The sequence below is a fragment of the Strix uralensis genome, chromosome 2 (assembly GCF_047716275.1).
Source record: "Strix uralensis isolate ZFMK-TIS-50842 chromosome 2, bStrUra1, whole genome shotgun sequence".
In the NCBI taxonomy this organism is placed as follows: Eukaryota; Metazoa; Chordata; class Aves; order Strigiformes; family Strigidae; genus Strix; species Strix uralensis.
The window spans coordinates 115549250-115576069 of record NC_133973.1 but is presented as its reverse complement, the minus strand read 5'-3'; the positions used below and the strand labels follow the sequence as shown (position 1 = coordinate 115576069).

Genomic DNA, 26820 nt, shown 5'->3' with positions numbered 1-26820 from the left:
GTGATTAAATGCACAAGATTAGGATTTGTCTAGGAATCACACAAGGAGTCCTACAAAGCCAGATTTAGGACAAGATAAGATTTAGTGCTGTGCCATGGTCACAAGGCAATTCTTCCATGAGAATGAATTATTCCCCTGCTGCTGAGGCGGTTGTGGAGGAGGGTGATTCTTCTTAAATTTTGTTCTATGGGGCTGTCAAAAAGTTGTTTTGTTGGTCTCTGAAGTACTCAGCTGTACATGGCTGCATGGCTCTTCACGTTCGGTTTAGGGTCATAACAGCTTTCTCATTTGCATTTGTCTGGCATGAGCAAATTATTTTTACTTGACAGCAAAAGTAAATATGTCTCTATTAGAACAAAAATGAGTGACTAAAGTCAATCATTTGTAGTTATAAAAAAAAGAGGTGTTTTCAGAACACAATGTAAAGATTTTTTTTCTTCACTTGCTCAGCCCAGGTGATTTGAATAAGCACTTTAAACTTTCATTTTCTCTGGATAATTAAAATTAAATCAAAATTTAACAAATTTGACTGAACTTTGTAAAAATTTCTCCCTTCTGTTTCTAATTACTGCTTATTTTACGTTGTGAATAGATTTCTAATGGCCAAAGAGACAAATCTGGGGAGTTGGTGTTTTTTGTTTTGTTTTTTCAGATGGTGGACTTGAGTCAAAGATACCTAACAAGAATCGCTGACCCACGTTTTGACTTTTGTTAGAGGACTTGAATGTTTTTCAGTGAGTCCTCAAAATGCTTATGGTTTAGGGACACCAATACTGCCCCTATATTGCTTTCTGGTAGATAGCCCCCTATTGAATTTGAATACTGATTAATGGCCTTGTTTGGAAAGTTCTTTCAACTAATGATGTTGTTCCAGGCTACTAATGCAATGATTTAGGAATGGGAACCTTCAGAATGAGACCTCAGATTTTAAATTTAGGGGTTTTTTAATCTTTAACTGTTATGATGTATCTTTACAGTGATGTGACTATATAAATATTTTTGTCTGTAGTAAGCTTTTTCTGTTTCAGAGCTGTTTCAGTGAAGGGCCTTTGACTCTAGAAAGAGGTGAACTGTGAATGGTTATTCCAGATTGATTTAGGATTTTATTTTGTGGCTCTAGAAGACTCCTACACGGATTTCTAAATTGTCTGTATTTTTAAATGTTTTCTGTAAATCCTGAGAGGAAAAAAAAAAAGAAAATCTGAGTGTGAATCAAGCTGTTGCTGCTTATTTTGCTAACCAGTACTGTTTCATCTCTTTGTGCTTTCTCTTCTCATCTGTGCCTACCTTGAATTTAGGGTAGAAGATCTTTGGGGCAGGAATTGTTACCCAGTGATGTGCTGATTAATCATCTGGCATAATGGAGTCTTTGGGTGAATATGGCTCCTTGTCCCTATCAAAATCCAAATAGTAAAATATTTTAAGGTAGAAACATCCTGAGGATGTTACAAGCAGTTTTGTAGAGTATTATCAACCTGTGAAGATACAGGGGTGGAAGTTACACTTTAGGTCAATGTATTATTTATCTGAAAAAATTTAGTTCCTCTGTAATGTATCATTAACTCTACTAAAAAATATTAATTAGGCATGTAGCTTATTAACACCCCAGATACATTGAAGCAGCTTTTGTAGAAGATATGCATATTTTCTCTTTGAGTCACAGTGTAGCAATAGAGTGGTTTATGTGGGGAAATTATGTGTTTTCTTACCTAGCAGTTTGAATTGCGTTAAACTTCAACATTAATTCTGAATTTAAAGATTTATGCTGCTTGTTTATTTCTAGGACTTTTCTAGAAACAATCAAAATTGAATGCTTTGTGAGCTGTGTGCCCACATACTGCACATTATTTTATGTTGAAGCAGTACTTACCTTGAGTGTATGCCTTTATTAAATAAACAAAAAACAAAAAACTGAAACAAACCACTAAAACAAAAAGGGGTGGTGGTGGGGGAGACACAAGTTCTTCTGCATATCACTGAGATAATGCAACACAAGTTGAATTTGTTGTTATTGCTGTTGGAAAGATAATGGGATATATCTTACCTTTTTGATCACAATAACATTTTCTTCTGTCTTTAACCTGCTCTCAGGGAAGAGATGCAACACCTCAAATTCCTTTTATATGTTTTGTACATGGATTATACCATTTCAGAAATCCATGTTGGAGCCTTTCATAAGCAGTAGTGATTAAGTTTCTCAAGGAAATTTTTTTCTGGATTATTAATTTTTTGCACCTTGTTTTACACAGTATGAATTACTGCTAGATCAATATCAAATTATGGTCTTTTGTGTCTTTGAATGTGTTTACACCGGAGTCTGATAGATTCAGGAAGACTTGAGAATTTCCTAGGATACGTGTTTGGTAAATCACACCAAGATATTGGGATTTATTATATTAACTTTTAGGTAGCCTAAACCATCTTGCTGGGGTACTTTTTTCTTCAGATCGATTTAAACTGGGAAAGCAAAGCAAGAGCTATGACTCAGCCTTATTATAATTCTTACAGTTCACAACTGAATAGGAGCCCCAGTTTTGTCCAGGATTTACAGTATGAATGGGTGTCTAAATCACTCCATTTCAAAACAAGTCTAGTATACATTTTTAGCTTTAGTTGTGAGTTTCCTGACTTTTTTCCCTCAAAATACGCACTGCAGGTTTGATTTATATAAAGTGTTAGTATTTGAGGAATCTTCTGACTGCAGATACGAAGACTGGATTATGAGAAACAGTATGGCAGAAAATGTAGGATTAAGAACTGAGTGGTTATGTTTCTAACCATCTGAACTCTGGCTCAGTTCTCTCTCTCCCCAGCAAAAGAAAGAAAGAAAGGGAAGATGGAGAGAAATATAATGTAAAGGCAATGCTTTCCAGTTTTGCACGTGTCTGAATTAGTATGCACTTGTAAATAGGAATAATTTAGATTATTTTCTTCTCTCCGATACAAAGTGATATGGTAATGTTTAATCTGTATCTCAGGTATTTTTTTATGTAAAACGTGTCTGCAAATGTGCCTAATGACCCTGGGCAAAACATGTTGTAGAGCTGGCTTCCCGTCCCTGTGCTGGGGGTGCAGGTGGTGGGTGGCAACGGGACTGCCTCCTACCAAAAAGATCTAGGGAAATTTTGGTAGAAATCTCGATGGCTCAGTGACTGCCAGCTCATGCGGGTTGAGGACAGACAGCAGGGTGTCAGTTAGGGAGCATGGTGCTGGAGCATGGAAACACTGAAAGGAAACATAAGGAAAATGCAGTCAGGGAGAGCTTGTGTCTGGGTCCTTGTAGAGCTTTACTGTGACAGAGAAACTTGTCATTTTTATCAAAACAAAGTTGGTTTAAAACTGGCAAAACAAAGCTTAACTAACTTTTCAGAGACTAATGTTTAGGTTTATCGTGGTATATGTATTGTATATTTATTTTTTTTTCCACAGAAACCTGCTAATATTTTAGTTATGGGTGAAGGTCCTGAGCGAGGAAGAGTAAAAATTGGTATGTTTATATCTTTGATAAGTCCCAGTGTAGCATTTAAGTTAGAATGTTCTGAAGGTGCAGTTGTACCACCTAAAGTAGTCACTGTAATACTAGTATGTGCCTGGGCACATTGCCTAAATGCTGTTTTCTGAGTGACTGGCTTCTTGATATTAGCCCCATGCACCAGTTCTGACGATGAAATGCTGTAGCCTCATCAATGAAAAGTGGAAAATGTCATTATATTTTGTTTACATGGGTGTTTGTGTGGGGTGGGGGATTTTGATATGGGGATAAAGATGAGAGCTAGCTAGGGGAAAGGAGGAGAAAGAAACGGGATTTTTAAATTTCCTCCATTTACCCCTGTAATGCCATGACATTATCTTGCTGCTGCTTATAAAATCTAAATAGGGAACTACTCATTATTGCAAACCTTAAATTTTATAATGGAATCAAAGGTGGCATTTAGCCTACAAAATGTTTGTGAAAGAGTAGACAGGTCCCTTGGAGATGAATGCAAGGGATCTTAAAGTCCAGAAAACACAGTAATCCAACCAAAATGCTTAGTGAGAACTACTGCTAACTGCTCTAACTGTGGTGTACCCGGGTAGGAAGGACCCACACTTTCCCCACTATTGTAATGTTTTCTGGTGGGAGTTACTGTTCACAGTGAGAGGATAATTTGTAGAACTTCAATTGTTTTAAATTAAAGTAAATAAATAAATAAAAATTAACTGTAGTCTAACAGTAATAAGCTATACCAGGCTGTGCTTTAGTGTGGCAGTGCTTTGATAGCAGACTGCTAATGCACAGCCAACTTAGATTTGTTATGGTAACGCAGCCCTGTTTGGAAGGGGTTTTTTTTAAAGCTAGTTCATCTTTTTCACTTCCCTCTGGCTTTCTTTTATGAGATTATTCTTCTGCATTGTTACTCTGTACTCTTACTGTTTTGTTTATCTGAACTATATTGTTAATCACTAGTATAATGATTTGGGATAGGATTTTCCTGGAGCGTTCAGTGCTGCTCTAGTTCTTCCCTCGCCCTTTGAAATCCAAGAGGCAGATGGGCCAGGGCTGAACACTTCTGCAGATCCTACCCTGAAAGTTTTTAATGCCCTTCCGAGGTTTAAGGTTCACAGTAGAGATAGAGGTCTTCTCTGTACAAAACAGGTACAGCATGGACAGCGGAAGGGACAATTTCTTCCTATTACCTTATTCTTCATGGAGCAGTTGCTTCCAAAATTGAGAATGTAGGTCATCCTCTGGGCACATTCACTTTCAACTGTGGTGGTGATACTTGCTGTACACAACTACTTGCTAGTAATTGCACATAGACCACCCATTTATTTCTTAATTTATAGTTTTGAATTAATTTGGGAATAACTTAGAGCACAACTAAATTTAGTCAGACTCTGTTAATGGACAGGTGAAAGATTCTGTATCGGACCACCAGTCCTCTGAGCCATCCATTCCCAGCAGGGGAAGAGTGGGGGGGGACCCTGGATTTCTAAGTGTGTTATCAAAATGTAGATTTTTTTTTTTTTTCCTTACTTTCTTAAGATACTACCACAGCAGGAAAAGAATGCAGAAGTTATACCCATACCAAGGGCTTCCACTTTTCCAGTGTAACTAATTTTTCTAAAAAATACATAACTGGTATTTAACTTAAAATAATTTTATAGGCTTTTTGTGTCATTTTGAGTCATAAATTCACTTTCTGCCAACAATTTTCCTTATTTTTCAGAGTTACTAGTGACTTGATCATATCTTGAGTAATCGATATTTTAATGTAGAAAACTGTAAAATGTTTCTCTTTTTAAACGCAATAAAACAACCATAAATAGGAATGCATATGATAAAAAATTATTAAGGATTGTGTAGTCAAGTTAGAGACCCATATTTACAGTGCAGTTTTCCCTCAACCACTGAGCTATAGCATGTAGGTCCTTTTCCCTCAGAATGGCTACTCATCTCATTTCATTCGAGTCTTTCTCAGCATGTGTATATCCCTGCACCACAGAGTCCCTCTGTCTTGGGATTTGGGGAATGGTGGGTTGGGAAAACAATTTGGTGGGAGAAGCTGCATATTTTAGTCTCTGCCCAGTTTTTTCTGTATCACTTATATTTGGTAGTTCAGACAACTCTCTAGGCAGCTGCATACTACCAATTCTAAAATGCAGTTTTTAATGATATAATGCCCCCAAACAGAGTTTTAAAATCACAGCCTAAATGGTATTTAGTACTGGTATCTTGATACTGGAAATACGTCTTGACAGAAAATTAGCAGGGATGCAGATGCTGTAGGCTTAGTTGCTGTTTTTGTGTGAAGGAAATCTTGCTACAGTTAACTTCATGAGGAGGGAGCTTTTGTGATGTGCACGTATGTATTATAAATCATTCTAACCTTTGCAGAACCTGCATTTTGCTCACGTTTAAAATGCTGTTTCTTGAAACATCATCCTGTAATAACACAATGTTTTACTGGAGAATATAGGTAAAATGAGTCAGGATTTACCAGTGTCCTGAGAAGTGAGTTGATGCGCTTTTTCAGAACAATGGTTAATTCTTTGTTCTAAATGGCTCGTGTTAGTAATGATTTATAATGATATACCTTATAGGTGATGACATCCAGTAACTTCTACAAAAGCTTTAAGAAAATCTGCTCACAGAATTCATATCTGCTACAGTCTGCGTTTGCATTTTATTTAGCAGTGATGGTAGCGCTAACAAGTAAACTCAATCAGTTTGTTTAAAAAAAAATAATTGGTAGTTTTCCTCAAATTTTAAAGCACCTCTCTTTGAATTTTGCAGCTGACATGGGCTTTGCCCGATTATTTAATTCACCTCTGAAGCCTTTAGCAGACTTGGATCCAGTAGTTGTAACATTCTGGTATCGAGCTCCAGAGTTGCTTCTTGGAGCAAGACATTATACCAAAGCTATTGGTGAGTAAATTGGATGAAAATTTACTGTTTTGTTCTTTATGTAAAGTCTACCCAAGCATTGATAAGTAGTGCAAAGGTTTCTTGAAGAAATATTAAAACTTTAACACATTGTTTAGTTTACTATGGTCTCTGGCTATATATAGGAATGAAGTATTTCTGGGTTTTGGCTCCAAATGCCCTGCGATGCAATATAAGTTTTTACGGCTTTCACACAAGACTTTTTAAAATGCTGTTAGAGGCAACATACAGATGCATCTTTGAACTATTAGTATAATCTATATTATGATGACAGTGAGACACAGTGCATGAATTTTATAGCAGAAGTTTTTACCTAGTATAATAAATACAGGAAATAAGGAATGTACAGAATGGAGAATGTATTTGCTGCACTGAAACTAAACTGTAAGTATAAGCTGCATTTTAGCTTCTCTCTGTGGCTTTTTCAAAGCACAAGTGTGAACAGGAATTGCTTGCAGTAATGAGATGTGGTCACTGTCATGTAACAGGCTAGGCTCTGATGCTGCATCAGGCATATCCAGAAAAAAACAAACCTCAGAGAAGGCAGATGCTGTGAGGATGGCATTAGTTACATCACCTGAATGCTGCAGCCTCCTCGCCACTTAATTCTTACTTGCCAGTCTGAATTTTAACAGCTTCAGTATGGCGTGGTTGACTTCGCTCTGCCAGTCTCTGCTCTTGCCAGTTCAGGGGTAAGGGATCACTGGCGGCAGGAGCCGGTGTGTGCTGTGGCTGTACAACAGGGGAATAGAATAGCCCAGTAGCAGGCCAGGGGGAGGTTCACCTTTTGTGGATGTGAAGAGCTTTTGCAGTGGGAGGGAGACTGTAGGGAAGAGGACTGGGAAGTTTTTCCTCTTGCTGGGTAGTTTAAAAGATATGTTAAAGCCTGATAACGATTTTTGGGGTAATAAATTCCCCTGCAACACTCCACTTACTTTGCACGAACATGGAGGTTGTATATTAGCATACATGTTGTTTCTGTAACCTGAAAATCTTTCCTCAGACCTTAGCCATTGTTGTTTTAAGATCATGTCAGCGTTTTTGTCAGAAATTGTAACGTTTGACTTAAATGTATTTTCATTTACTTTTCTGTTAATACTGTATTTCTTTTATAGATTAGATAAATTTATTTATATGTTCCTTTAAACTGCTTTTTTTGGTTGCATTTACATGTTCCTTCACTTTCCTGACATTTTCTTCTGCGTGCAGCATGTGAAACTGCATGGACTTTAGTGCATAATTTTTTTCAGCATAGATAAAAACTGACTGTATGCAAACACTGAGTAATGGGGTTATGCTCTCTGCATCATTTGCTTTTGTCCTTGTTCATGACCTTTTCTTGTTCATTCAAAGTTCAGCGTAGCATTACTTTATGTAAGTTAAAAATTGCATTTGTATATATGAGAAAAAAATCAGGAAAACAACTGGGAAAATTCAGGCTATCTGATTTTGCAGATTGGGACATAACAGTTAAAGGGTTTTTGTTTTGGTTTGGTTTTTTGTAACTGATTTTATCAAACAAAGGGGTGAGCTTATGTGGGCATGAAGCGGTTTTCTTGTTACTTTCTTTCCACAAGGTTTTATAGATAGCACTAGGCTTATTCCAGTATCACTGCTTTTCAACTTGTATTTTTTGGGTCACTTAGTACTTGTTAAACCCAGTGGATGATCAGAGAGGGCACATTTCTTGGTGGGAACAGTATGGCAGTGAATGGGCAAGATGTTGGTTGGCCTTTCTTCATTTGTATTTTATGCGGGGGCAGTTACCCAAATAATTTCCGCTGGTTTTTTTCTTAATCAAATCCTTTTTTTATAGCAATAAGTGGTAACTACACTGTAAAAACACGACAAAAACTTGTATGATACTCTGTCAGCTCCTGTGTAGTTACTAAATTATGTACCTCTATCTGAAGCTAGAAGGAAAAGTCAAGGAAGTGTTGCACTTTTACAAGAGAAACTTGAAATTTTTGGTGCAAGGGACCTTATCTCTGATAAGCTAAAAACTAACATTCTACCTCACCAAGATCCTTTTGGAAAGATTAATTTTATTTTATTTCTGTTCTCCTTTTTTAAAGATATTTGGGCCATAGGGTGTATATTTGCAGAGCTGCTAACATCAGAGCCAATATTCCATTGTCGACAAGAAGATATCAAAACTAGTAATCCTTATCATCATGACCAGCTGGACAGAATATTCAATGTAATGGGATTTCCTGCAGGTACATACTGTATTTTTTTTAATCATTGCTGTTCAAAGAAAGATATCTGTATTGCTTTCTTTGCATAGGAAAGTGGCAGCTGATCAAAGCAAGAAAGCTGTTCAAACACAATCTTTTATTTCATGAGTTATAAATCTAGAATCTAATGGTCATATTAGATACTTTACCTATTATTAATGATAGGATTATCTGTACGTATACATGTACCAATGTTTTATAATTTTAAAAGATCATGTTTAATGGTGGTTGATTAAAAACCAGAAGGAATATTTCTGCATTTCTTCAGTACCGATGATAGATTTGGAAAGTTACTGATTGTATGAAATCAAGCAAAAATCTATACATTTAGTGCATATTATGCAGATGTTTAACTCATACTAAATTAAACATAGCATTTGGAAGTAGGGGAGGGTATTTCAGGGTTTTTTTTTACCTTGTAGAAAGCTTGTGATATAGAGGAAATTTCTTTATTCCAAACCAGAACAAAGAACAGGTTGCATGAACCAAAAAAATCACAATGTGGATATCACTTGTTGCATTTTCCCCTCAGTGTTGATCATATCTTGTTTTTCTACAGGCTGTCTTGCATCTTTTCAGTTAATGCTTTGTCTCCTAGTGTTCTCATGATCGCAGATGTCAGAATAACAGGGACCTTATTTTTACTTTTTGATCATCTTTCTCCTCACTGCTTGTGTTTCCCTCTTGTTGTCCATTCACTATTAATAATCTTTCTTTACTGTTCTGGTGGACTTTTTTCTTCCTATCATATGGATTTTGTGATCTTTATGTTTGTGTGGTTCTAGAATTTTGTTACTAAAGTCACTCTTGTGTTTCCTTCGACTTTTTTTTTGTCCTGTACGTACTTCATTGCTTCTATACTGCTGTATGAGATTCCTGGATGTGTTGCCTTTCTGCTTTTAGCCTAGAATTTTACCCTTTTCTTATGCTTTTCTTACTTCATTTGGGTTTCACATTGTCTTTGTGTAGCTTACATAAATACTGTCATTATTGTTTCGTGATTGGTTTCAATAATCCTTTCTAATGGTCTGCAGTTGATTTTTTTTTTAACGTCTTTGGTTCTTACCAAGAAATATTATTTTTCTTTTAATTGCAGCAAATTTCTTGCTTTTTAATTGACACTTGCCATATTTGAAAGTTTCACGTGTCTTTGGGATAGGGAAAGAGAAGAATCTTTTACTTAAATAATTATTAACTTTTATTTATTCACTTAATATTTTTAAACTCCCAGTGTTTTGCAGTTGTGATAAGACTTACTAAAGATTTGACTTGAATCAAACTACTTGCTCTCAGAGCCGTTTCAGGAGTTACACAGCTTAATGCATTTGAGGCTAGGTGCTGTTAGTGATTGGTTTTGTTTTATTTTTAAATCCATTTCAGGCTTTGTCTACACAGAGAAGTTGAGATGAAATATTCTTTAATTTGAGTGTGCAAATGTTACTTTTTCTTAGCCTTTTCTTGGCTAATAGTATTTCTTTTATGTTGAGACAGAAACTTACACAGTACCTCTGGGCATTTTCCTGTAACTGAAGACAGTGCTGTCAGAATGGAAAACCCCTTAGAGGGAGACAGCGTTTACAGGAGTCTTGTGTACTCCTGTCCTGAGATCATGGCTGTGCCTGAATAAATTAAATAACAGTCCTGAAGGGTGCAAGCCCAATGGCTGACATGTTTTTCTTCTGTGTTGTCTTTTGGGCATATGGTGATCTTCACTGTAGCTGGCAGCTGGTTTTTTAAGTTCTTGAGTTAATCAGCTCACAGCAGCAACCTCTTAGGTGTTGGTATTGTGAAGATTTATTGTGAAGAGGTGATGAAGGAGTATGAGCCAAGGAGTACAAAGAAATGAGTAACTGCAAAGTTAGAGAATAGAGAAGCAGAAGAAAGAAAAAATCAGGGCTGTGGAGATACTTGGAAAGCATTTGTTTTACTTGGAGGGGGGAAGAAAAAAATTACTAATAAATACTGATTTTGCAGATAAAGATTGGGAAGACATAAAGAAGATGCCTGAACATTCAACTTTAATGAAAGATTTCCGGAGAAACACGTAAGTCTGCTTTGAGTTGAACTTTAAGAAAGCATATTTTACTTCTCCCGCCCACCCTAAATTACTTGTAGCTTGGGTTCTTTTCCATGTAGATGCCAAACAAGAACTATGAAAAGGTTATGACTTAGATTGTGAAAAAAAGAAAAATCAAGTTGTTTCACAATGATGAACTTGGCCTGTTGAGGTGGTGTCGATCAGAAGAGTAGCCAGAGACAGACTGTAAATGGTAAAGGTGGCAGGTGTGAAATGGGTGATGCCAGTAAGACCCCGCACAGCTCTGAAGATTGCTAAGCACAGTTAGTCACAGCTGTTTCCAAATCTGTGGTACTGGAAATTATTTTTCTGTGATAGCTGCATAAAAGGAATCTGGTAACCTTACACTGTTTCCAGTAAACAATGGGTATAATTGCCAAGTTTGGTGTCTAGGGTAGCTTATGAAGGCTAAAGAAAAGAATAGCTTTGAGTTTTTCTGTCACATTACCAGAGTCTAATACCTGCACTTAAGACCCTACCCTGTTGCCTTGTTTCCATGCCAAGGGATTTGGGGCTGCAGTTACATACATTTCTTGCATCTGCCATGCTGTTGTAACCATTTAGAAACCTTTCTGAGCTTCTCTTCAAAAAAGTGAATTCACAGATGTTCTTGTAGCAACCTGCACATTGCAGGAGAGTGTTAGGATGGGATTAATATTTATCTCCATGTTTACTGGCATTAGAAATACACAGAATGAAACTATATAGTAGTAAAGTTGTTAAAAGGCGGTTTAAATCCAAGTGATAGTTTGCTGTCTGCATGTGGGTAAAAAGTGTGCTTTTTGTGTGGCTGCAATGTGTTTTTACAAGCATGTGAGGGAGAGAGATGCATTTCTGTAGTGTCTGAATGATACTTAAGAAATCTCTGGTGTTGGTAGTTGTGGTTTTTCCCTGCTTAATGGATTAGCAATGGAGACTAAACTGTTCTTATTAATATGTTTTGTGGCTACTAAGAAAGCTTTGCAGTATCAGTGATCTGCATATTACAAATGTCACTTTTTTTCCTTTTCTAGGTATACCAACTGCAGCCTTATCAAATACATGGAAAAACATAAAGTTAAACCAGATAGTAAGGCATTCCACTTGGTAAGTTCCTGCATGCATAAAAAAATCAAGCTCCTCATAAGTTACACTTGTTCAAAGTGAGAGTTGAGCTGGTGTCAAGTACACTGTGACTAACTTTATTTTATAAATATTATACCTTAATTTTTAAATAAAGGTAGGAATAACCCACACTCTGCAATCTGAGAACTGCAAAACAACTTTATCTTCTCACATTGATAAAATTCTTCTATGAGTCGTTCACTAGATTAGGTGTTGTATCTAGTATATCAGAAGTTTTCAGTCTTTTAAGTCATGTTTAGTTTCTAATTATATTTGCAGTGTTGCTGCAACTCTTGCTGCTTCACATATGTTTAATATAGCCTATTTTTTATTTTTCAAAAAAGGCCTAAATGCCTAATTTTTTTACATACTCATTATTAAGCTTACAGTTTACAGATTTAAAACAAAAAAAACCCACTTGAGATCTGAATATGTAGTTTGGAAAATTTTAGTATGTCTTCCTGGTGCACTAATCCATTGTAGCTTTCTTATGAAAACTTTTTAGTACTCTTACAATGATTTTTCTCTCTCGAACGTGTAACTTTTTTTTATGAAGACTGCAGTTAAAATTATAAACTTGCTCAGCCTTGGAACTGCCTGTGTTACGTTGTTTCAGAAATTACTATATTGGGCCTTTTTTTTCTGTGTTTTAAGGAACATTCAAGTCTCTAAAATAAAATTTATATATATGTGGAGAAGAAAGAATTTAAGTATATCTAGTCTCTCTGAAAGGACATTCTCCTTATCTGAAAGACATTCTCCTTATCTTGATGTTTCCAACTCAGATTAAATGTTTTCAGGCTAGAATTACAAGGTAAATATATTATGGGAGGGGGCAGGAGTGTGGGAAGAAAATAGGAAGCTTTTTTGCTCTTGGAGATGAGAGGAATGATTTGGAGGAAAGGGAGGATGGTTAAAAGGCCTGGGTGTCTGAGGACATGTGGCTTTTGTTCAAGTCACTGGAAGCCGTACCTTCTCTGATAATCAGACCCAAGGGTTTTTAAGCTGCCATCTTTTTTCTGTTCAGTACTTTTTCCTCCATATAAATTTTGGAATTTATCCTTCAGTCAGAGCAGCTCTGAGGCGATATTCTTCATGTGGCATACTGCATAAGCATTTTTGAATGGGGGTTTCCAAGCAGATGAGTTATACTGCAGCTGGTCTAAAATAGAATGTATATTCAAGGTTCATGTTAAAAACAAACACAAGTATAATCAGGTGAATCAAGTAATCACTGCAAGAAGTTACCTGGTGGTTGTACCATTATGCATCATTTACTGTGAAGTGTCTCTGCTCTCTAAAGGTAAAAGTTGGTGAAATACTAGAGATGTTTACATGAGCAAGAAAACTAATTCTCTCTGGTAGAGATTTTGGATTTTTAATGGATTTTTATATCCAGGTAGAACTGAAAGCTGCTGAGCAGTCAGTATATTTATATGTAATGCATAAATTTATGTTGATATGTGAAGAGCTGAACTTCCATTATGCACGGTCAAAGTAGTCCATCCCATTTTGCTCATAATGAATCCAGTTACCATGTAGCTATTTATAACAGAGCTTTATAAATGCGTTTTTAGTATTTACCAAAATGTTTTATGTTTTAGCTTAAAAATACACACTTTAAAAAAGATACATTTGATATAGCAAGTAGGTAATAATAAAATTTTAAGAAATACTATTTAGGCTTTGATAGGAATATTAGATATTAAGTAGTTCAACAAGCAAAAACCAATGACGTGTCCATTGAATATGATGTTTTGCATAGGATGGTGTTTGGATGTAAAAACTCATCCTTGGACTGCAAGTGAAGCACATTAATTGAGTGAATTTGCAGATCTTTCTCATCCACTACTCTAGGCAGGTGTTCTACAAAATTATGGAAATGCATACATCAGTACTTATCTTCCTAATTCCACTTTCTTTGAGAACAAACATGGTGCTTGTCATCGACAAGTTTGACTTTTGACATATCTGGAGTCTAAAGCTTTCAATATTAGGCCCATGTTGCTGTACCAAAATCTGAAAGTGGCTAACTATCACTAGTGGTGAGTAGCTGAGAAAACTCAAGTCAATTCTCCCTACTAAAATCAATCACACTAGATTTTCATGTCATACCTAGGCCATCTGAGCTAAAAACCTTTTCCATGCAACAACCTGCGTAACGTGGCCAGTCACTTCATCTTCAATTAATGCAAGTGCTTTTCCCCTCTCTCAGTCCCTCAACTATTTCTTTCTCACTGCTCTCTGGTCTGATCATTTAACACGAAGCTCAGGTAAAATTGAGTAGTTCAAGCTGTGCTGTACATCTTGGCAGTCCATAAAAAAGACTTTCTCTGAATGAACTAGCCTCTATTAAGAGCTGTGAGTGCTCTGGCCAAACTGACCAGAAATTTCTCATCCACTCTCCTAGCCTTGTGATTTTAGAAATTGTTTTAAATGGAAAAATGAAGTTAGAATAATCACATGAGAATATCTTAAAACACATACTACAGTGGTTTTTTCTTCTCCCTGTGGTATCATAACAGGCTGGTAACTGTTTGAATGTCTTCAGCATTTTTATTCAGCATGTTTGTATTTATCCAAAAATCAGTGCTTACATTAAAATGCAATATCAAGGAATGGTGTCCTTTACCAGGCTACTACCAACCCTCCATCCTTGATCATATCTGTTAATACTGGATAAGAGGACCAGGAGGTGAGTTTGAGCATTGACCCCTGAGTGAACATGCTACTCAACTCTCACCCACTTGCTCGGTTTGGGCTTCTACCCACCTTCCCTTCAACAAAACTGGTAGAGAGAGAGAGAGCACTTCGTGCGCTTTGGATGGTGTCAGTGTCACACAAGCTGAAAAGCAGAGTATTTAGTAGTGTAGAGAGCGCCATATTCTTTTATACCTCCCATAGGTACAGATTGCAAGCTGAGTACTGTGAAGTTCGTCATTCATTAGCTCTAACAGGATCCTCTCATTTTTCTGCTAACTGCTGTCTGTCAGAACAATGAAAATCAGATCCCATTTAAAAACCCTGGCCTTTCCTAAGTAACATTGTAAAACTCTGTTCAGGGACTGCCAAAATCAGAAGGTGTCTTAGGTTTGCATTCTCACTGAGGCTAGGCTGAACTGCAGGTGAATGCCTTAGGCCCCTCCACCACAGCCTGAACAAGTTCAGCAAATCTCTTAGTACCAGTTCTTCCAGAGATACTCCTACTCTTCCACAAGCTGTCTCATAGCCCTTTTACTCTGCATCAGAACAGATAAACTGTTTACATGTAAAATATGCCAGAATTAATAATTCCAGGAGAAGTAAATCCAGAGTTTGTTGTCATTGCCAAAAATGAAATGTTTTGATTTCCCAACTTGAATTAACCAGATTTTTTCCCTCTTTACTATCATTCATGGACATGGTCCCTTTTCACATGCAGAACTGATGTGTTACATGAGACAACTTTGGCTCATTCCTGCTTTTGCCACTTACATTTTTTTCTACTTCCCTGATTTATTTTTTAAAATGGGTATGTGACTGCTGCTCCTGGTTGAGTGATACTTCATCTTTCTTTTGGTTATGGTGGTCCATATCAACTGCAGTGATTGTACCATTTGTTGCTGATAGATAGCTTACTGCATTTTTCTTATGTCATTCAGCTGGGTGATCTTTTAATTGAACAGTTTTTAAAATAGAAAATATTTGTAATAATAGGTGAAAGATTCACTTCTGTGCTGGCACCTGAATAAGGGGGCAAAATAGAAGTTTTTGATCCCTGGTGTGATAATGGTTGCACAATCATTAGATTTCTCTTCTGGTTTCTGTTTTCTGTTGCTGGTTATGACCAAGTTTGCTCACATCTTGTCAGCATGCAGCAGACAGCTTTATAATCTAATTGCCAGAAATGGTGCCAGAATTTTGCAATGTTTTTTGATTGTGATGTTTTCCAGTATGTTGGCAAATCTTTCTCATTTTTTGCCTTCTGTTTTTCTGGGAATTTCCAAGAATTGTTCTGTTCAAACTGATACTGTGCAAAGACTACATGCAGACTCAGAGAGCTGAAATAACTTACTGTGAATCCTTGTTGATGATGTGAAAAACAAAACTGGACTGATGGTGGCAATACATATTTATTATGTTGTTAATCATGACATTAAAACTGAAGGCTGAGGAGAAGAAATACTTTCCTAATGTTAGCTGTCTGCAGTGGGGAGGTCTGCCCTGTGGTTATGTATGCTTACTTAATAGCTAGTGAAAGGAGATGACCATAGATCATAATACTAGATCTTTATAAAAAAGGTGAATTAAATCCCATGAAAAGTATGAATAGCAAATGTAAAATTAGTATTATTTGCCTATGTAGTTTCTGCATATCTTGTTAGATCCATGATTAAAAAAAGGTTGAAAGTGTAACATTTCTTTTAAAGATCATTGTCTTTGATAACACATCATGGTGTAGTTTTGCCTTGGACATTGTATTCTATGGTGAAACATGAAGACTCACTATTTTCCTTTTTCTGTGTAGTATCTGGAGGTTATCTCATTCGGCCTGTGTATGTTGCTTGTCCAGCACAGCTGTATTCCACAAAACTGCTGGGTGGATGGGGAGAAGTATATGCATGTACACCAGACCTTTTGAATAAGAATCTCTTCTAGAATGCATCACTGCAATTCAGTGCTAGAGTTAAATAAAATCACTCTGGTCTACTATTCCTGAAACAGAGAAAAATCTTCAGACCTGTGGTGACAGTGTGATGTTTCTAATGTTTTTTTAATCGGAAATGACTGTTGAGACGCTGCAGTGACAAGTGTATGAAGTCCAGCCAGCTTTTGAAATGTTTACATAGGTGCAAAATGAAACTGGAAGAGTAAAACCAGTACAAACAGTTTTTAGAATTACCTTTCAGTCGTTAATGTTTTGTTGACTTTAGATTTCATGTCTGTTACTAGTATTTGAAGTTACTCAGGAGGAGTTCCTGGGTATCTATCCTAAGCATCTCTCATAGCATGTTCATCTAAGTAGCTATGTTTGTAACTGTTTATACGGATTTCTTGCTTTGCTTTGGTTAGGTCAGTTTTATTTTCTTAAATTTTAATTTGTGTATTACCTTAGGAGTTTTGCTCTGCTGTTACTAAAATGTCTTGTATGCCTTTTTTTTTTTTTTTTTTTATTAAAGATGGGCATCAGGCAGCAAATACCTAATATGAGTAAGAGGTGCTTTCTCAAAGTGTAAGGTTTTGCTGGACTTTTAGTTGAACTGAGTTCAGCTATTTTGTAAAACATTGTACTTTGCCTTGTGTTCTGCATTTTTATACTTTGTGATTGTCTTTGTTGTCTTTAACCAACAAAGGCAATTTGGAAAGATTTTTTTTTTCACGTAGCTGATACCCGATTCATCAGTTGTTACAAAGGTAGAGGCTGAGGTCTTACAGTGATAGTGCAACAGCACGAGAGCTCAGGCAGCTTATTGTCTTCCCTAGAGTATTTTGCATCATGTCATACAAAAAAATCAACTAAAATTCAAGATTTTGCACAACTGCTCTTTTGAGCAGCACGTAGCACACAGATGTGTCTGAGTCCATATTTGTCAGAATAAAAAGTGGAGTGGGTAATAAAAAGTTATCTGGCCAGGTGGGTGTTTTGAATGTGCTGATTATTCCGTTCTTTTACAGCATAAAGATTTTCTAAGGAGTGACTTCATATGACATCTTTAAAATACTATGGATGACAGTGGAGATGTACTAATATGACAATACTAAATAATAAGCAATAATGGACATGGAATCACTTGTTTATTAATTGCTAAGAAGTATTTGAATTTAGATGAATGTGATGTTGTTTCCTGTTAAGTGCAGTGTAGTTGAAGAAACCAGAATAAATATGTGCCTGTTACATCATCTTGTGGGAAGTGAACTGACCATTAAAGAGAGAAGGACTTGGGGGTGCTGGTGGATGAAAAGCTGGACATGAGCTGGCAATGTGTGCTCACAGCCCAGAAAGCCAACTGTGTCCTGGGTTGCATCGAAAGAAGCATGGCCAGCAGATTGAGGGAGGTGATTCTCCTCTACTCTGCTCTCGTGAGACCCCACCTGCAGTGCTGTGTCCAGCTCTGGGGCCCCCAACATAGGAAGGACACGGAGGAGGGCCATGAAGATGGTGAGGAGGCTGGAGCACCTCCCCTACGAGGACAGGCTGAGAGAGTTGGGGTTGTTCTGCCTGGAGAAGAGAAGGCTCCAGGGAGACCTTATAGTGGCCTTTCAGTACTTAAAGGGGGCTTGTAAGAAAGATGAGGACAGACTTTTTAGCATTGTCTGTAGCAGTAGGACAAGGGGTGATAGTTTTAAACTAAAAGAGGGTAGGCTTAAGACTAGATATAAGAAATTTTTTACGATGAGGGTGATGAAACACTGGTACAGGTTGCCCGGAGAGGTGGTAGATGCCCCATCCCTGGAAGCATTCAAGGTCAGGTTGGATGGGGCTCTGAGCAACCTGATCTAGTTGAAGATGTCCCTGCTCATTGCAGGGGGGGGCTGGACTAGATGACCTTTAAAGATCCCTTCCAACCCAAACTATTCCATGATTCTATGATTAAAGCTGCTGGTATGTTGTGGAAACTCTTTGAATGTTTTTGTTAAGATTTGTGACTGGAACCGAGTGTCCTGGTCTTTGCAAGTAAAAGTAGTTGTTCTTCAATGGGAAATGAAGTTACTATTTTAACAAGAGAGAAGAATGTGATTATGCCATTTATGGTTAGGGTTTTGAATTCAGACACATTTGTATCAGCTTTTCTTTGAGGAATAAAACAGTGAAGTTTCTCTTAGCAGTTTTGGTAATGCAGAGCTTTTTATCTTTTATTTTTGCAGCTTCAGAAATTGCTCACTATGGATCCAATAAAGAGAATTACCTCAGAACAGGCTATGCAGGATCCCTATTTCTTAGAAGATCCTCTTCCCACATCCGAGTAAGTGGTCGGTTTATGAACCTATCAGTACATCCAGAGATGCTTTAGAAATGTGTGTTTTCTCTCTGCTGTAAATATGTTTAAGCTAAACACTTGCTGTCTAACAACCGAAGAAAGCTATAACCACTAAAATGCCATTTGTGGTTTTTAAAATTAAGTAGCATTCTTATTAATCTCTTGCTTTATGGAACTTTGATCCTATTAGTTGCAGAACTAATCTTGTTATTCACTGACAGGTTGATTATGCATGCTACAGATCTTTGTAGACAACTGCTAAGTGCCCGCAGGTCCACTTCTCTGCTTCAGAATGCCAGATGACACACTCTAATTAGTTTACATTTTTCTGTCTTAGCCTTTGTTGTAAATTCAGTGGGTGGGGGAAGTTAACTCTATGTTTCCGCGCTGTCATCCTTAACAATTTAAATCCATTTTCTGTAGACACTCCTCTTTTCTGTTTGTACAGAGAGATTTACAAAAGGAAGAAAATTTAGGGACAGTGAATGATTTCATTAAAAATTAAGCCTCCCTCCCAAACGACTAGCCAGAGATCATGCTTGTACACCTTTTTAGGAAAGCTATTAGTGCATCCTCTGTATGATTCTCTACCATTATCTAGGGAAGAATTTATAAAATATGGTATGTATATTTATAAGCAATTAATTAAAAATGAAATTATTTCACTAAAACCTACTGGTTTATTTATAAGAGCTGTCTCTGTGATTTAATGTTGTCATGTGCATGATTCACTTCTGCAGAAAATGCTTTTAGGACAGTGGTGGCTTTTTTCTCAACTTTAGGTTGGCATTTTAATGCGAATACACAATGAGTAATGCTAACAGGTGTACAGAGACTTTATGATAAATACATTCTACTGATTAAAGACAGGTAAATATTAGCTTGCACTAGCAGTAGCAAATTCACGTGAGATATGAATTGACAGATAAAATTTCTAGTTATTTTTAAACTTTGCTCCAGGTGGTTTTATTAAAAGTTAGTGGAGTTTCCAGGAGTATTTTTAGTTAGTCCTGAGATTGTGAATTACACAATAGCTGGATTAAGATAGCTCTTTGTGCCCTTGCAGATATCTAACAGATGGTGTACCTTTCCAGCCACCAGTTTGGTCCAGTTACCAGAAACTGTGAAAACTCTTAGGAGTTACATGATTGTATAAGAGGCAACTGAAGATTAAAAATAAATGTGAATAGGTTTACTAAGTTTTAGAATATGATGAAAGTAAGACAGGGGAAACTTCTTCATTAGTTACAAGTATTAGGCTGTGGCTCAGGCAACTTGAAACTAGCATGGGTGAACTATGAATGTTACAGGTCTAACCCTTCTGTTCTAATACAGTGATAAATAGACTTTTTTGGGGGGCAGTGTTTTTGCAGGTTGTCAAATCCCTTACCCAAAACGAGAATTTTTAACAGAAGAAGAACCAGATGATAAAGGAGACAAAGTAAGTACTGGAAGAACAGTGTCATCATGCTTCACTGGCTTTCACACTATTTCCTGTTTTCATGTTATTTCACGTACTGCTTTTGAGTTGAAATTTTTCTTTGTGTTTAAACAATTGAGAAGAACCAGCAGCAGCAGCAGGGCAATAACCATACTAATGGAACTGGTCATCCAGGGAACCAAGACAACAGTCACACACAGGGACCCCCACTGAAAAAAGTGAGAGTTGTTCCTCCTACCACTACCTCAGGTGGACTTATTATGACCTCAGACTATCAGGTATTTGTTTTATTCATATATTGTGTATTTGGTTCTCATGTTTACAGCAGTTTTAGCTAAAAATAATTTTTTTAAATGTCACTGTATTGACTGGTATTTTTTGGCATCTTTCAGATGTTTTTTCAGATGCATTTAGTTGATGGTTTGCCTGTAAATTGATATGCTGATGCTCTTTAGGTTAGCAGTAAGGAAATTAGGATCAGAGATTATTACAGTTACTAATTTATTATCTTCATATTAGGGAATGCTGATTGTCGACCACGAGCCTGGCGTGCTGCGCTCTGTATCACCTAAAAATACCATTCCTTATTTGAACAAGCCTGTAATGGTAGGAGGCAAAGAATATTGCAGTAAACAAGCTGTGAGATAAGAATCTGAGCAAGAGTTTTAGTTGGGCAAATGGATGGGGAAGCAGTATTTTGGATGACAAACAGAAAGACCTGACATGATGCTGTCATAATGTCTGTTTTTAGGGCAAGGGAGATTCCAGGTTGAGTAAGCCCAGTATTACAGATCTGAAGAGGCAGGTGAGTTGGTGAACAAGTGAGTGAGGAAGTTGAGGAGTGTAGGAAAAGCTCGAGGAAGACTTGAAAACTGTGTTCTATCCTTCCTGCATTTGAGATTGTGGTCAGACATTAGGAAATCGGAAGAGTCTGGAGCAGAAGAGTATCTGTAAGTCATCCCGGGGAATGATACCTGAATTTGTGGGTTTGAGTGAGGTTATTCCTGGAGACTGGGGAGAAGAGAGTTAAGGACAGAGCTTTTAGTTAATGCAAGCTAAGAAATACAAAAGAGGAGCAAGAAAGTCTTCAAATGATATGCACAGGAGCAGTTAGAGAGGTGGCAGGCTTTCAAAGCCTAGGGAATAGAAGGTTTCAAGAGGAGGCATGCTGGTGGAAACATTAGCCTGCAGGAACTGATAAATACTGGTTCACATGGAATGTATAGCACAGAAGGCCAATTGGAAGAGAGTCTTGGATGAAATAAAAAGATGGAGAAGTCAGAAATTACTGTCCGTGTTTTCAGTTAAAGATTAATATCTAAATCTGAGACCCTAATATTGGAAAGCCACTTAGCTATGCTTATATTCTGTAGCAAAACTTAGGGAGAGTTAAAGAATGGTTTCAGTAAAACTGCTGCTGCCAACCTACTTTTCACAGTTTGATACTGTTTCTCCATAAACACCAATGGGCTTTGAAATCTTGTATTTCAGAGTTTGCTCCTGAGAGTACCAGATATTCTCAAAGGCTGTCTGGGTGCATTACCCTCATCCTTATATAAATCTGTATATTTCCAGCATTGGGCAAAACTCAAAAGTACTAAAAAATGTAAAGCAAGGTATTTTCAGGAGCTGTATTGAGACCCTTCATATAGTCCCCAAGTGCCTTTGCTCAGCTTATTCCGGGACATCAAGAGCATATCAGTTTTCAAGTTACTCTCCTTGAATGATGTAAATTTTTAGAGCTGTTTGAAACTTGTGAAACAGCGGTCAGCCTTAACTACACTGCTGCAGTGTGGGTGCCTCTAAGTATAAACATCGTCTGTCTTTTAGTTGGATTACACATCCCCGAGCACTCTTACAGGAGCTTTATCCCTTTCAATTTGTCAAGCTGCAGTCGGTTGCTATTTTGGCCTTTTAGCTGGCTCTTTCTACCACTTCTGCGTGTATTTTGAAAAAGGCAAATGCAGCTGTAAGTCTCTTAATCTTCCTTCTTAATCTTATGTTGAGTCACATAGCTGAGGAGATTGATGCAGAGGTTGCATGTCCTGTGTCAGGGAGCACCATTTACATGTCCTATTTACACGCCTTTCACCTCATTTTGCTGCTGCAGCTTGGCATTTTGAACAAACTTCAGCTTCCACTTTGGTGAGCAAGAGCTGAGGTTTGCTAGTTGAGAAGTCAGAAGACTCGAATTGCCTTGGTAGGAGTTGACGTTTTGTTTTCAGCTCATGCTCATCAAAACTTTTGTACTCTCAGATATCTATCCCAGGATTATAGCTGGAGGCAGTCCTTCTCAACAAATGTAATTTCAGAGTAGTTTTGCCTTGAGATAGTGGCAACTGCTAATTTGCTATCTCAGGAGCTCTTATTCGTAACTTGACTGCTCCTGACTAATCTTTTTGCTATCGCCCTAGGAGGCAAAACACCTGGTTTAAAAAAAAAAAAATAAATCTCCCCCCTCCATCCCCAGTCTTGCGACAAGGCAGTGGGTAGATTTGTTCCAGTTAAAGTATCTGGAAGACATGGTAGTCAAAGGGAGGAGACCTGAACTTGCTGGCACTAGAACAGAAGCAGTTAAAAGTTGCCTGTTGGTGGTTTCAGGTCTCCCTGAAAAAAATTCCTCACATTTTTTGTTTCTGATCCTGCAACTTGAGGAGACAGCAAACAAATATTACAATACAGCCCTCTGTTTTAATCAAACACCTATTCCTTTGTTCTTCATTTAATTTGCTCAAATTCCCCGTATAAAGCTTGTGAAGAAGGATTGCCATCTCCTGGGCAAGGCACACTAAGACAGTTTCTCCATCCACTCAGAAGTCAAATTACTCTCTGCAGAGCAAGTTGACCTTGGATCCTTTTCTGCCGTGCATAAAAATAGTAGTTACATGGCACACAGACTTCCTTGCCTTCTCATTCAAGTCTGCAGTGTGACACTTCCAAATGTAATGTGATGAAACAGGCTGGAGTGATTCCACTATTCTGAGCTTTTGCTTGTGATAACCCTCTTGGTGCTTAATGGTATTTATTGGATAATTATGCTGAGTGTCATGAAAGAATCTGATGACTTTTAATTGCCTTCATCTTAAAGTAAGATCTGTTTTAGAAGTCAGGATGCAGAAAGTGTGTTTACAAACAACTGACATGAATGGTCATTTTTTTAAATGGTTAAGCTTGTGATAGTTTCCTATATACAGGAGCCATGCTTGGGCAAAAAGAATATGTTTGCTCTCTGAAGTACGTCCTGTATTTATTACATGGAGAAGGGTGACCCAGAGCTGTGACACTTCTGTTGACAAAGTGACTTAGTCCCTCTCTCAAGACTGAAGGCAAACGTCACAAAAGTTCAGTCCCTGGGTTAACGGTGCAGTTCAGTAGTGCTGGTTTGTTCCCGCTGGCATTAAGTGCCAGTCAAGCCATTTCTTCCCCTTTGCGCTATCCACCCCAGAGAATTAGCTCAGTCCCGTGAGCGTATGTTAACAGGTGGAGTTTGCCTTTTCATTTCTGCTGTCATCTCAGCATCCCGATTATAGCTTCTGTTCTAAATGCTGAACGGCAGGAAAAAATGGAGTTTTACTTATTATTTATGTTGCAACTTACAAAATCTGTAAAGCTATTTTAATATTTTACTTTTTCAGGATGTTGATTCACCATAGTTTTGCATATTCAGGTCTCAGTAGCAATACCTTAGTCCTGGAATATTCACCTTAGAGAAGTTTCCAGACCTTTACTTGAAGCAGCTTTTTCTAACAATCCTGATACATCTTGTGATATCAAGAGTTCAGAAGTTACACAGCAGTTTCTAAATGCTGCAAAATTTCTCTGTGTGTAGACTTTAACATAAATGTAAAACAGCACAGTAATGTACTGAAATTGTGTTAATTTAACAGAATGTTAAATGCTACTAAGTGGTCATATGCTTAGATTGAAGATCTCATGTGCAGTCCTTTTTTCCTGTATAACGCATGATGTGTAAATAACTAACTTTTTTAGGTTAAAATTGAAGTAAGCAGTTGCTGTTTTGCCTAGAGCTTCTTGCAATGATGAATGCTCCACTTAATAAATAATGGTAGAAATGCTGGATGAAAGGGGCCTCTGGAGACCATCTAGCTCAGTCTCCCACTTTAGCAACAGTCCTGCTTCATGCCAAATCTGCTCAGCCATGGCTTTGTTTAGCTGAGTCTTAAAAACCTTCATAGATGGAGACTTCACAGCTTCTCTGGGCAGGTTCTTCTAGTGCTATACTGGTCTCTTAGTGATATTTTTAATTTTTTTTTTTCCCCTAATGTCTAACTGGAACCTCCTAAGCCACAATTTATGACCATTTCCCCCTGAGATGTCTGGTTCCACTGAGAAATGTGTGGCTGTTGTCTTTAACGTTCCTTCAGGTATTTTTAAGGCTGCTGCTAGATGACACTTTAGCCTAAATAATCACAGAGCTCCCAGCCTTTTTTCCTAGGTCACACAAAAGGGTGACAAGCATATCCTTTGTATAGGAAAATCTCCAGAATAATGCAAACTGACTCATCAGCAGTAAGATGCACCGTTTGGACCTCCACCCCAACATACCTTCTGGTCAGGGGAAGAGAGCAGGTGGAGGATGCCACTGCCATGAGTGATGGTGGCCTTGTGTGACATGCAGGTGTACCGTAGTCATCTGGAGGGTTGGCTGGAGGTTTGGCTGTGATGGGTGTAGATTCACAGGAGTAACGAGAATGGATAACTGAAGGGTGGTAACTGTCACTTTCTAATCTGGTATTCCTGATGTTCAGACCTGCACTTGCTGTAATCAGAGTAAGTCAAAAAAAGCCTGGAAGTGCAGCTGCTTTGAGACTGTGCGTGCTTGGTGCTTGAAGAAATAAATCAGTAGGTGAAACTGTCTTGCTAACTGTCTGTTAAAAAGGATTGCATTTCCTCTGCTTTTACCCCTCTGCAGCGTTCCAACCCCCATGCTGCCTACCCCAACCCCGGACCAAGCACATCACAGCCACAGAGCAGCATGGGATATTCAACTACCTCCCAGCAGCCTCCACAGTACTCGCATCAGACACATCGGTACTGAGCTGCATCCCAATAACGTCAATGCACTGTTGCTAATGCTGCAGGACTGGCCGCACAGCTGCCTGCCTGGAACCCGGCTTGGGCCACGAGAATGTACTGTAAAACCACACCTCCAACCTGTCCGATCGCCACGATCCACCCCCTTCCACAGAGCGGAGTAGTGGCTCCCAGATTGTACCTGTTTTTGGGGTTAGACTTGAAAAGAAAGTGCTAGCACAGTTTGTGTTGTGGATATGCTACTTCCATAGTTTACTTGACATGGTTCAGACTGACCGATGCATTTTTTTCAGTGACAGTCTGTAGCAGTTGAAGCTGTGAAATGTGCTAGGGGCAAGCATTTTTGTTGTCGTATGTGGTGAATTCTCTTGATGTAACAACTTTATCTGACCAATAGTACACAACATCTTTGAACTGGTACTTGAAGCATACAGTATATGTTACCATGGCAAAAAAGCAAACTAACCGTGACTCCGATTGAGACAATTTTGATAGACGTTTATTTTTAGTGACTTTTGTGGGTTGGTTCATTTTTCACCTAGATCAATGTTTTATGGCCGACATGATTGCTACAATGAGATTTTTTTTTTAAGAACATGAAAACATTTGCATTTTTTTCCAACCATTACAAATGTCCCAAAGATTAATTTCCAACATAAGTTTTTGTTTTTGTTTTTAAATCTATGACTTGACTGGTATTAAAGCTGCTATTTGATAGTAAAATAAGTATGTTGTCATTGATATAAACATGTTTGGTTCAGCAAACAAACTAAAATGATTGTCATAGACAGTGTTTTATTTTTTTTCCTGTTGGTGTTAATGATTTGTGAGCATGCTTTGGGATTAAAAAAGCATGAATGATATTTCCTAAAAAGGTGCGGCATCCATTCAGATATTTCATCTTGATTTTTGAGAACCAGCTTGGTGTAGTGTATTTTAAATTTTGTTCAGTTAATTATTTTTTTAAATGTTCGCACGTTGTTTAGGGGTGCCATTCCTACAGCAGAGGATCAAGGTGTTAGGAGAGCCTTAGAATTTATGAGGAAAAAACTTACATACAATGTACTGTATCAAACTATTTTACATGAATGACACAAGTATTCTGAATAAAAAAAAAATCAAACATTGTTAAAACAAGGTGTTATGTAATAAATTTATTTTTCATAAATCTGCATATGGCCTTTGCCTGTATTCCTTTTTATCAGCAACAACACCACTCTCCCCCATCATACATCTATATCTGGTTGTGTCCTGAGAAACAGTATCTGACAGCAATTTTTCTTGCAAGTGGGCAGGCTTCCATTAACTGCTGAGAAGGATTTTTCTTTTGAAATAACAGAAAAAAATACAGTGCCTTCGTAAAATGTCATTACCCCTGTTGCGTACATGTAGCTGATCAGCTGGAGGTGCACTGAATGTGGGTTTATTACTAGCTACATTTCAGAGATCAGACAGCTCCTTTTCATGTACAAAACCTAGAGACATTCCTGTCTGAATAGTTCTTCTAAGGTTTCTGTAAC

At 37.6% G+C, this 26820-nt stretch overlaps 1 protein-coding gene across 15 annotated transcripts in view; it reads left to right on the top strand.

The window, feature by feature from the left end:
- The window catches only part of CDK8 (cyclin dependent kinase 8), a 90362-nt gene extending 63888 nt beyond the window's left edge, over nucleotides 1-26474 (top strand). For 11 of the 15 annotated variants that reach the window (XM_074859939.1, XM_074859950.1, XM_074859944.1 and 8 more), the window contains 9 exons: nucleotides 3430-3487; nucleotides 6278-6409; nucleotides 8503-8646; nucleotides 10639-10708; nucleotides 11755-11827; nucleotides 18692-18789; nucleotides 20167-20245; nucleotides 20365-20523; nucleotides 25179-26474. In XM_074859939.1, coding sequence (XP_074716040.1) covers nucleotides 3430-3487; nucleotides 6278-6409; nucleotides 8503-8646; nucleotides 10639-10708; nucleotides 11755-11827; nucleotides 18692-18789; nucleotides 20167-20245; nucleotides 20365-20523; nucleotides 25179-25304 — 939 coding nt within the window. In that variant the 3' untranslated portion in view covers nucleotides 25305-26474. The remainder of the gene's footprint in view (nucleotides 1-3429; nucleotides 3488-6277; nucleotides 6410-8502; nucleotides 8647-10638; nucleotides 10709-11754; nucleotides 11828-18691; nucleotides 18790-20166; nucleotides 20246-20364; nucleotides 20524-25178) is intronic. The other 4 variants (XM_074859940.1, XM_074859947.1, XM_074859948.1 and 1 more) reach the window with 4 other exon arrangements.
- The last annotated feature ends 346 nt before the right edge of the window (nucleotides 26475-26820 follow it).